The sequence below is a fragment of the Mastomys coucha genome, unplaced genomic scaffold (assembly GCF_008632895.1).
Source record: "Mastomys coucha isolate ucsf_1 unplaced genomic scaffold, UCSF_Mcou_1 pScaffold21, whole genome shotgun sequence".
NCBI classification, from domain to species: Eukaryota; Metazoa; Chordata; class Mammalia; order Rodentia; family Muridae; genus Mastomys; species Mastomys coucha.
This window is the reverse complement of record NW_022196904.1, coordinates 79,114,236-79,125,415: the sequence shown is the minus strand read 5'-3', so window position 1 is coordinate 79,125,415 and position 11,180 is coordinate 79,114,236. Positions and strand designations below refer to the sequence as shown.

General features: G+C 42.3%; 1 protein-coding gene across 2 annotated transcripts in view; it reads left to right on the top strand.

Moving 5' to 3' along the window:
- The window catches only part of Ccdc83 (coiled-coil domain containing 83), a 40,725-nt gene that overhangs the window by 12,821 nt on the left and 16,724 nt on the right, over positions 1–11,180 (top strand). For both annotated transcript variants that reach the window (XM_031387338.1, XM_031387337.1), the window contains exons 3-6: positions 908–992; positions 4,558–4,720; positions 6,966–7,133; positions 11,003–11,094. In XM_031387338.1, coding sequence (XP_031243198.1) covers positions 908–992; positions 4,558–4,720; positions 6,966–7,133; positions 11,003–11,094 — 508 coding nt within the window. The remainder of the gene's footprint in view (positions 1–907; positions 993–4,557; positions 4,721–6,965; positions 7,134–11,002; positions 11,095–11,180) is intronic.

Genomic DNA, 11,180 nt, shown 5'->3' with positions numbered 1-11,180 from the left:
GTGTGTGTGTGTGTGTGTGTGTACATGCACATGGTCTTGGGGTCAAACTCAGGTTATCAGACTTGGCACCAAGCATGCCAGCCAGGCATCTTGTTGCGTGAGCCACACAGAGAGTGTGAAAGCAGGACTAAGTCAGCATTCTTGGTTCTCAAGTGGCCTTCCTTTTGAGGAGTACCATTGTATGATTTGCTAACATCATTTTGCCTTGTCTCATCTTGTGGAAGGAAAGAGCCTCAATTTTTCCCTCTCCAATGTACACAAGGTCATAAGTAGAAATGAGGTTTGAGAGTCCTGGTAGCATTTCACATTCAACAAAAATTGATGAGCCCTCTTGAGGGCACCCTTCACGTGTGATTTCTTATTTTATTCCACATAGTAATATGTAGAGCTCGGTGAGGCCTTAATCTGACAGTCTGAAATTCTAGGTCCTGAGATTTGATTTGCCTGCAACCGAGAAATCGTAAAGAGCAAAATTTAAAAGTGCATACTTTACCTTTAGCTAAAAAAGGGAGTTTGGGTGAAGCGATCTCCATAACCTTACTTCAATCTCAGACGTAGCATTCCAAGATTTACTCCCTTTCAGAAAGGTGGAATACACAAGCACTTCATATAGCCCTCGGTTGCCCTGTACCTGAGCCTTCCTGCTCTTTCTGTTTTTCCTATGAATGGATGGTCATGAAAGCTATCCTTGTTATATGTTAACGAAACGTCTGTGATGGGGAAGCTTTAATCTTTGGAAGAGATCATGCGGTAGGAAGGTGGATTGGCGGGCATGCTCAGGTTACCCTACTGCTCCACAGTTCACTTGCCCTCAGTCTTGTTTGGTTTAAATTTAGTTTAAAATGAAGATGTAGCCTCAGTATCCTTCCCTGAGGAAACTAACCCAAACATCCTTGTGTCTCTTCAGTCGTGAAATAAAGGAGACTGCAGTGGAGCGATTCATGTTCCAGATCAAGAAGCTGAGGGACAAGAATCAAAAGTACCTAGAGAGGGTGAGTGCAACATTGAGCAGTGGTAGGCAGGCACAGAGCATGCGCACAGTAAGAGTGACTGACATAGGATTGTGATGGATTGTACCCTAGGAAGCCCGATCTCTGGTGCTTGGAATCGGCCGACTTTAGAAGTTTTCCTCACATATAGGAGGCAAGCCAGCACTACTGGCTCCGTGGTATTGAGGATATCAGCGAAAGCCAGTTCAGTCGTATTACTTAGATCATGAAGGCGGAGACCCTGGAAATCATGTTTATCTTCTGACTTCTTGTTTATCTACACAGTGAATCACTGCCCCTCTCTTCTCTCCCTGAATCTTTGTTTCAGCTTATCCAGGAGTGTGCACATATGTAAATGCATGTAGAACAGTGTACTCTCAGTTGTTAAAATAACTAATGGGAAACTTAGATTATTTTGTAAAAACCAAGTTAAGGGCTACCAGCTCAGTACATAAAAGCACCTGCTACCAAACTTAGCAACCCCCAGTTTGATCTGCAGAACCCACATGGTGGAAGGAGAGACTAGGTCCCTCAAGTGGTCCTTGGGTCTGCACATATGGTCTGTGGCTTGTGCCCATGCACACACCTACAAACATATGTGCATACATACATACATACATACATACATATATGACAATTAAAATGTTTAAAAATAAGATTAGTGTGAATATCAAGGTGATGCTGGCTTTGTCCATTAAAAGGAATAATGTTCATGAGCAGTAAATGATAACGAAACCAATGTATGCCCTCAGGCATCGCATTTGCCAGGAGAAACTAATACAGACTGTCCTTCACTGATTTACCTTGTATTGTATGGAAACTTCCGCAGTTGACTGTTTTACTTGGCATTTTTGTTTACTGTGCCATCCTGCTGCCCCACTCCCACCCCAGTACAGGATCTCACTATACCCGTCCAGCCTTGAACTCATACTTCTCCCTCCCAGCCTCCTGAATGCCAGGATTGTACATGTGCACCATTCCTGGCTCAACTTTTGTTTTTAAAGGCTGTGTCTTTACCTTTTAATGTAATCTGGAGTCCTAAGTTTGCTTCCCATCCTGACTATTCAACTTTCTAGTGACAGCTTTCTGGCAAAACTTGGCCATCAGCCTTGTTAAGGCCTAAATGGAATATTAAGGCCTAGGTCACTGCGACCTATCTAGCCCACCATTTTTATGCTGTTGCTAATGTTATAGGGAAATTTTCTCATATGTTGTTACTGCTATTACTAGGAAACTTTCTCATGCTCAAGTTGATTGCATATTCTGTTATGTTCTGTGCTCTTGGAAACCAATCACAGCAGAAACCAGCTAGAACTGCTTTGTATATTTAGGCACAGTAAGCTTGAACCCGAACCAACTTCCAGACAGCACTTCCTGCACATATGTATGAGCTTTTATGGTTTTGCTCTCATGAGCTACCCCTGGGATGGACCCCAACACAAGAGAGACACCTGCACCAATATAAAGGGCTTTTTGAAGTAAGACTTGCATTTTGAGTAAAGTTTAAGTTCCAAAGACCTCCCTGGGAAATGACATCCTACTTGGCAGAAAGAGACATGGACATGGGTAACGGACATCCTGGTAGAAAAGTTAAAACATGAATGTTAGACAAGGCAAGTCCCCTGCCATAGCTGAATACCCCAACCAATGGGAGAAGGATAAGTGTACAGTAAAGACATGTACCTAAGGGAATTCCTTATCCCTAAATCCTGATGTTGAAATAACTTGGCACAAGTGTTTGTGGATCTCAGACTTAAAAGCTCTGTAGGAGTCTAGCTAGGCATTGAAGTTCAGCTCCTGAGTCTGCACTGCAGCCCTGATCAACTAGTCTTGGGGTGTGGCACCTTGTTTGACTGAGTGTCTGGGTGGTTTGTGCAATGATTCCCAGACCCCTACAGCCTCAGTTTCCCTCTTGTAAAATGACAGCTCCTGTCCATTCTGCACTGATCTGTGGCACTTGACAAGCTTCTGGCAATATTCCTATAACTCTGAGATTGTCAGAGTGGCAGTGTTTGTAACAAGAATTAAACTAGGCACAAGTGAATAGTAAGAGTGAAAAGAAGCCTTGTCAATATTCTTGAGGTTCCATCCAGTATGATCAAATCATGAAAGAGGGAGCTGACTTCAGAGGGACTACCGCACATGCTCCACTGGTCAGCACTGGCGCTCCTAGGTCAGGTATGGTTAAGAGAAGCACAGCAGGTAAGGATTAAGATGTCACTTTCCCAGAGGATGGCCTTGTTGGTCATCAGTGGGGGGAGAGGCCCTTGGTTCTGTGAAGGTTCTATGCCCCATTGTAGGGGAATGCCAGGGCCAGAAAGTGGTAGTGGGTGGGTTGGTGAGCAGGGGGAGGAGGAGGGGATAGGGGGTTTTCAGAGGGGAAACCAGGAAAGGGGTAACATTTGAAATGTAAATAAAGAAAATATCTAATAAAAAAAAAGATGTTGCTTTCCTACTTCTAACTTCCACGTGCTGGGATTACAAGCGTGTACCGCCACACATGCCTTTCTGTTTTATGTGTCTCATGTTCGTTTTACTTTTATTCTTCCATTACTGTCCTTAGTGTTACATGTTTCCTAGCGTACCCTCTTTAGCTATCATTTCTTTTATCACATCTTAGTTATTTTCTTAGTGACTTCCGTGAGGATTCCAATTAGCATCCTAATTTATAGTAATCTAATTAAGATCAATACCAACTCAATCTCAGTAATATCTTTCCTCATTTGTATTATCATATAAAACACACTTTATAAATTGGGATTAACTGGTTAGTAATGAAGCATAGGTCTGTGTTTATTGCTCTACACTGATATTTTTCACGTAAAGTAATTAGAGAAAGTCTAAGTACATAAGTTTCAGATTTACCAATGCAGTTGCTTCTGTTTTTGCCCTTCTGTTTTCTCATGAATTCAAGTCATTTGCTGGGACCACCGACATCACTGTAAGAGACTCCTGTTGGTAACTACTGAAGGGCAGCTTGGTGTGACTTGTTCTCTCAGTTTTGATTCTCTAATACACACAGAAAGACAACAATGGCAAGAATAAACTCTAAGCCAGTTAAATATGCATCTTAGCAGCATAAATTGGACACCCACAAGAATAACTTACTTTTTATTTCAATTGTAAAGTTTGGAATGGTGAGTGACCACCATCCTAAAGCAAGATTGTGAATTATGTCATCTGTGATAAAGGCAAACGATAATGGCAGTTCCATAAAAGCCGTTCTCTAGTTTGCCAATAGATATCATTTAATGTCCATCATCTGACTTTACACATGGTAGATGAATAAGTTAGGAAGTCTAGACAAAAGCAGGGCTAGGTTCAAAAGATTAGCATCATGTTCATAGACCCTGTGGGAGAGTGATAGACTGGTAAGTTGATAACGTATTCTTTAAAAATCTAACATCCTGTTGATGGCTACTGCAATGATTTTATTTTGTTTTGAACCTTACATTTTCTCTAAGCTACTAGAGGTAGTACTTGCAAGCCTCAGCCTGTGCATGGGTTCTAGGCAAACAGTGTGAACAGTTGAGCCAATGTGTTTAACTACTGTTGGTTTCTATGGCAGAATAGACGCTTGAAGGAGGAACAGAATTGGCACATACAGAATCTCATAAAAGAACTGAGGGAGGAAAAGTTGGACGGGGTACAAGCCATAACAAGAGAGGATGTGGAGGAGGCAATGAAGGAGAAGTGGAAGTTTGAAAGAGACCAGGAGGCAAACTTGAAAGGTAAGCTAGGAACTTAGGAAACTGTCACCAGTGTTATACTCATTTGTGAGTTAATGCCTTTACCTTCCAATGCATGACTGTGTATCAGACTATATCATTTCCTCCACAATCCAGATTGGTATAAAGACAAGAGAAGGAAGAAAGGAAGTGAGCAGAGGCCCTAGAGGAAGTCAGGGGAAGGACTAGGACAATGACAGTGAGAGGGAGGACTGGGACAGTGACAGTGAGGGGGAGGACTGAGACAGTGACAGTGAGGGGGAGGACTGGGACAGTGACAGTGAGGGGGAGGACTGGGACAGTGACAGAGAGGGGGAGGACTGAGACAGTGACAGTGAGGGGGAGACTGGGACAGTGACAGTGAGGAGGAGGACTAGGACAGTGACAGTGAGGAGGACTAAGACAGTGACAGTGAGAGGGAGAACTGGGACAGTGACAGTTAGGAGGACTAAGACAGTGACAAGTGGGGAGGACTAGGGCCATGACAGTAAAGAGGACTAGGACAATGACAAAGGATGGGCTCCATTGCTCCTTGACCCTGCTCATGTTTGGTTAAACACACTGTGGGGTGTTCTTTTCCATGAAGCTCTGTCATTAGAGGACTTTACTGACCTTAGCTTGCTTTACATTTGGGCACAATAAAGTTAATGCAATCATGGGTGCCCCTTCCCCCAGCCTAATGGAATTAAGCCCTTGCTGGATTGGAGAAAGCCATCTTAGAACTGGGAAAGAGGAACCAGGGAAATGATGCTGGGGGTGGCAGTAGAAGAGCCAAGAAAATGCTCTTCCTACTGGAAACACATGACCCTCTGGCTAATCAGATGTGTGCAGTTCTGGTATGTGCACTTTCTTATTCCTGTTCCCTCACCCCACAGTTCTTTTTAACATTTCCAAAAACACTCTAGTTTATAGTGTCCCTGCATTGGGAATGGCATCTTAAGGAATGGCCAATTGCTCCGGCTACATCACTTTCTGGCAATGGTTCCCATTGAGGTGCACCTGTTAGCATGGAGGGACTGAGCACAAGGATGCCATGTTACCTTGGGGCTTCTATTGCTGTGATAAAACATGATGACCAAAAGCAACTTGGGGGAGGAAGTGTTTGTTTCAGCTTACAACTCTCAGGTCACAGTCCATCACTGAGGAAGTCAGGGCAGGAATTCAAGGCCAGAACTGGAACAGAGGCCATGGAGGACCACTGTTCACTGACCTTCCCTCCATGGCTTCCTCATAGCACTCAGGACCCCTAGCCCAGTGCTGACAGCAGCCACAGTGAGCAGGGCCCTTCTACATCAATTGCCAATCAAGTAAATGCAGCGCAGGCTTTCCTACAAGTCAATCTGATGGGGGCATTTTCTCAACTGAGGTTCCTACTTCCAAAATGACTCTGGGTTATGTCAAGTTGACACAAAAAACAATCAGGATACATGATAAATGGTGACCAAGTTGGATGACCTAGTAGAAGGTAAGGCAGGACATGTGAAGCTTCCAAAGAGTTTTTGCCACAGAGACTAAGGAAAAGAAGAGATGATGACAAGGGGAGTCAAAATAAGCCAAGTGGTATGTTTATCAGACTCGCTCTAAAACATCCATGACATCTACCAATCCTCCCCTAAATAGCTAAATGCAGCACAAGACTCAGATAGTAGAGTTGAAAGTTTAATTATACCTAGATTTATCATAAAAAATATCTAATAATAGTTTAGATTTCCAAAAATTGTGCATATTGTATTTGTCTTAGTTAGGGTTTTATTGCTATGAAGAGACACACGATCACAGTAACTCTTATAAAGGACAACATTTAACTGAGACTGGCTTAGAGGTGTAGTCCATTGTCATCATGGTAGGAAGCATGGCAGCTTCCAAGTAGACAAAGTGCTGAAGGAGCTGCAAGTGCTACTTCTTGATCCACAGGCAGCAGAAGGAGACTGTGTGCCACAATGGGTGTAGCTTGAGCATAGAAGACCTCAAAGCCTGACCCCACAGTGACATACTTCCTCCAAGGCCACACTTCCTCCAACAAGGCCACACCTACTCCAACGAGGCCATATGTCCTCATAGCGTCATCCCTATGGGCCAAGCATTCCAACCCCTGAGTCTATGGTAGCAAAATCTACTCAAGGCACCACAGTATTTATGAGTTACTTGCAGTTTAGCACCAGATCTTAACTTTGTAAAAACAGTCTGTACTGTACAGTGGTCCTAAGGATGATGGAAATAACATAGGGCTTGTTTTTCTTTCCAACAGAAATTCGCATACAAATAAATGAGACTGAGAAGCTATTGCTTGAAAAACTCAGTGAAAAAGAATATTGGGAAGAGTACAAGAATGTAGGGAGTGCTCAGCATGCTCAACTCATTGTCTCCTTGCAAAATGACATTGACACCGTTAAAGAAAATGCAGAGAAACTTTCAGGTCAGTTGTGACAGAGTTAGATCAAATCCAGTAAAATGATGAACAGAAGGGCCGTGTTGAGTAGACGAAAAGCCAGGCACTTCCTGAAACCATATGTTATCAAAGTAGGACAACCATCTGCGAGCCCACAAAAAACCAGAGACTGTGCTTTAGTTGGGTGTGGAGAGGGTAGGTGGGCACTGAGGACCAAGGGCCAAAGGAAAATTTTGTTATCAATTTCAATGGACAATGTGTTTCCTGAATCAATGGAATACAGATGCAGTACCACAGAAAAGGGGGGACGGCGGTCTTCTAAAGAACATATACAGACACTCCCCATGACAGGAGAGTCAGCCTAGAATGAGGACCAGGGTTTGGACATGAGTGTAAGACAGGATTGGTCAAATGAGTAAAGGACCACCCCACGGTTTCCACAGGCAGTGGGTGGAAAAAACCAAAGCAGAGCCAGAAACAACTGGAAGGTAAAATGTTGGCCAACAAGCATTAGCCTGCATGGTTTGGGGTTAACGTCTTCAAAGTGAGCACCTTAGATTGGACAGCTCAAACAGCCCAGAGTCTTGAAGCACAAACTCACAGTCTCCCAAGCTCTTACTCGTAGAGTCTCAAACATTTCCAAAGAGATGTCTGCATACCCCTGCTTTCTTTGTCTGTCTTCAACATATGAGTGGTCAGTAAGTGTCATGGCTACAGAAAGCACCAAGTGAATCCCATAGGGCAGCCATGAGAGTTTCATAATAGCCCTGTGCTGTGCACTCTACTCTTTTTTTTTTCTAAGAAAAATCAATCCATAGGATACCATATGGAGTTTAGAACAAGATAAAGTGTTCATATTACCTTTCAGTATTAACACAGCAATGGAGCTAGCCCTTTAGGATACATTCAGTTATCTACTTTGGGAAACTAACCAGCAAATAATTGCTGTGTTATCCAATTCCAAGTTTTGTGATTTCTTTTTTTTTTTTTTTTTTTTTTTTTAATGTTAAGAATGAAAAAAAAAAGTAGCTGGAGAGATGGCTCAGTGGTTAAGAGCACTGACTGCTCTTCTGAAGGTCCTGAGTTCAAATCCCAGCAACCACATGGTAGCTTACAACTACCCGTAATGAGATCTGATGCCCTCTTCTGAGGTGTCTGAAGACACCTACAGCGTACTTACATATAATAAATAAAAGAATGAAAAAAAATGATTATAGCTAAAGTTCTGACCTACAGCAACTTTTAAATGATTGTGTTTGAAGAATATATAATTAGCATTAACTTTTTGGGCCAGGGCCTGAATCAAAGAAAGACATCTCATTACATGGACTGGAAGGGCTAAGTAGTCTTAATACCCCAAATGGAAGTGAGAAACGATGGGTGTGTGGGTTCACGCATGTCATGTAAAATGATACAGACCTCTGTTTCTCACTTTCCAAATATCAAGCTGTACTATTTCCTCCAACTTGCTTAACTGTCCTTTTTAATTTCCCACACAATCTTATTCCTGACCCCTGTCCACCCCTGGGGTGAGCTCTCATCTCTTACTGCTTCCACTCTCTTGTCTACCTTAATTGCCCTTCAAGAGTCTTCATTGGCTGCCACAATGAAGCCTCAGACCACTGCCCAGCAATGACTGGCAGTTGGCCATATTCAGTTTTCTTCAAAATACTTTTTTTCAAAGTGTGTTCAGGGGAATGGTAACACACACACACACACACACACACACACACACACACACACACACACTGAGAGTCATTTCACTTTCAGTACAGTATGAGGGTGGTGAAGCTTGCTCAACTCTCTAGTCCCCTAGTTTGGCTATTGGAAGACTAGACCCACCATTTCCTTCCTATCGGACTAAGATCCCAGAGTTTTGCTGTAGCTGTCCTGGTCTGTTAAGAAAATTTCCCCAATACCACAAGGTTCTACCTATAGACAAAGAACTCAGGCAACTATCAATGGGAGAAGGAGAATTAGCATCTCCCATGGATAGCCCTCCCCTTTATTGGCTGCCCAATACAGTGTTCAGTCTTGACACCATATACATACCAACAAAAAATGTATATACAACATTATACATATATATATATGCATATATATTTCCAACAAAAAATGTATATACCAGGTTATTTATATATGTACATATATATTTCCAACAAAAAATTTATATAGCAGGATATATATATGTATACAACAGGATATATGTGTATGTGTGTGTGTGTGTGTAGGCTTTTGGTTTTGTTTTTTTTGTTGGGTTTTTTTTGTTTGTTTGTTTGTTTGTTTGTTTTTGCTGGAAAGCTTTTTTTCCCCAGAAAATAAATACTTCTCATGCAGCAACAAAAAATCAACCTCTCCATTCCTTGAAACAGAGACCTGATTGTCAGTTAGGGTCTACGGTAGTCTTAGTGTGGTGTTTTTGTTTAACTAGAGAATAAATTAAAGAAGGCTTTAATGATGTGTCCACAAATCTAGCAAACATGATTTTTAATATTTTCTGTATGAAAAAAATACACTTTGGCTTTCAAATAATCATCTTTCGTATGCCATAACTAAAGCGCAGCTGATAGGAATAGCGCCATAAGCACTGTGATAAACAGCTTAGACTATCCTCACATTAAATGTTTGGAGTGACCTCATTGTTCACTACTTCACCTTGGCTAGATGTTGTCCAAATATTTCCTCTTATCTGAAATAGAGGGTTTGACTTTACCCACATATCACCCCTTGAAAAGGTAATTTTCTTACTTGAAGTCTGACTTCCTCCAGAGGATGAACATGGCTAACGGCAGACATCTTTGTCTGCTTTAATCAATAACATCCCAGTATCTTCAACAGCATCCTGATTAGGGCTGGATAACAGTTGGGGGCTGGGAGTTGGCGTTGGCGGGAGACTGGCCTCCTTTACCCAGCTTCGTTTCTCTCCACTCTCTGAGGCAGACTTGAGGCAGTTGTCCTCCATTTTCCTTTCAAAGGAGGTGTTGGTTATATGACCCCTAAGTACCTTTCGAGGCTTACATTTTTCATCTTCATTCTGTCACTAATGATATTTATAGGCATAAGAAAAATGTGAAAAGAGGAATGGAGAAATAGCCCGGAGGTGAAAGTTCTTGCCACACAAACTTGGGACCTCAGTTCCATCCCTGGAACTCACTTAAGCACATGCATGTATTTGTATCCTGGCATGTATTTGTATCCTGGCATGTATTTGTAATCCTGGCTTTTGTGCTGGGAGAGGAGAGGCTGAGACAGGGGGATGGCACTATACCTATGCATAGTGGCAGAAACAAGAAACCCTGCTTCAAAAACAAACTGGAAGGATACCAACACCCCGGGAGCTAGCCTCTGACCTCCACACATGTGCTAAGACCCTAAGACCTGGAGGAAAGAAAATCCAAGAGAATGGGGAATCCTGTACTTAATCTCTGTCCCCTGCTGCACCTGATGCTCTCAGTACAGGCTCAGGGCTGCTGCCTCCAGCTGACTCTCTCTTTCCCCATTGTGTCTTCCTTGAGCAGAGAATCACGTGCTGGAACATTGGCAATCTACTTAGTTGGAGTCAGATGTACATAATGAGGCTGTGAACTCATAAGCTGGGTGATCCAAAGGATAGATGCTTTACCAATATTGTTTTGAATTTTCCTCTAGAGAAAGAAACCTTCAAAAATACAGTTATTGGAAATCTCAATTAATTCAGACTAAGGTGTTAGCAAATTATGGGAGTAATTCTTCCGATGAGAAGAAATAGATGTTTCAGAAAAACACATTCTTGAGAATTGGGGAGTGGGGTGAGAAGTATGCAGAGAGGAGGGAGAGAGTGATGAGAAGTGAACTTCATAAACATCACAGTTTTACCTCAGATGAGCCCCACTAAGGCTTGTGATTTCCTCTTAAAGAACAGTATAGAATCAGCCTGGAAGATGCTAGACAGAAAATAATCAGAGAAACACTGATCCAACTGGAGCAGAGGAAAGAATGGGCCATACAGGTACGTGCCAACCCTCTTAACACAAAGCAAAACTTTTTCTTTTTCTTTTTCTTTTTTTTGGTTTTTTTTTTTTTGGTTTTTTTTTT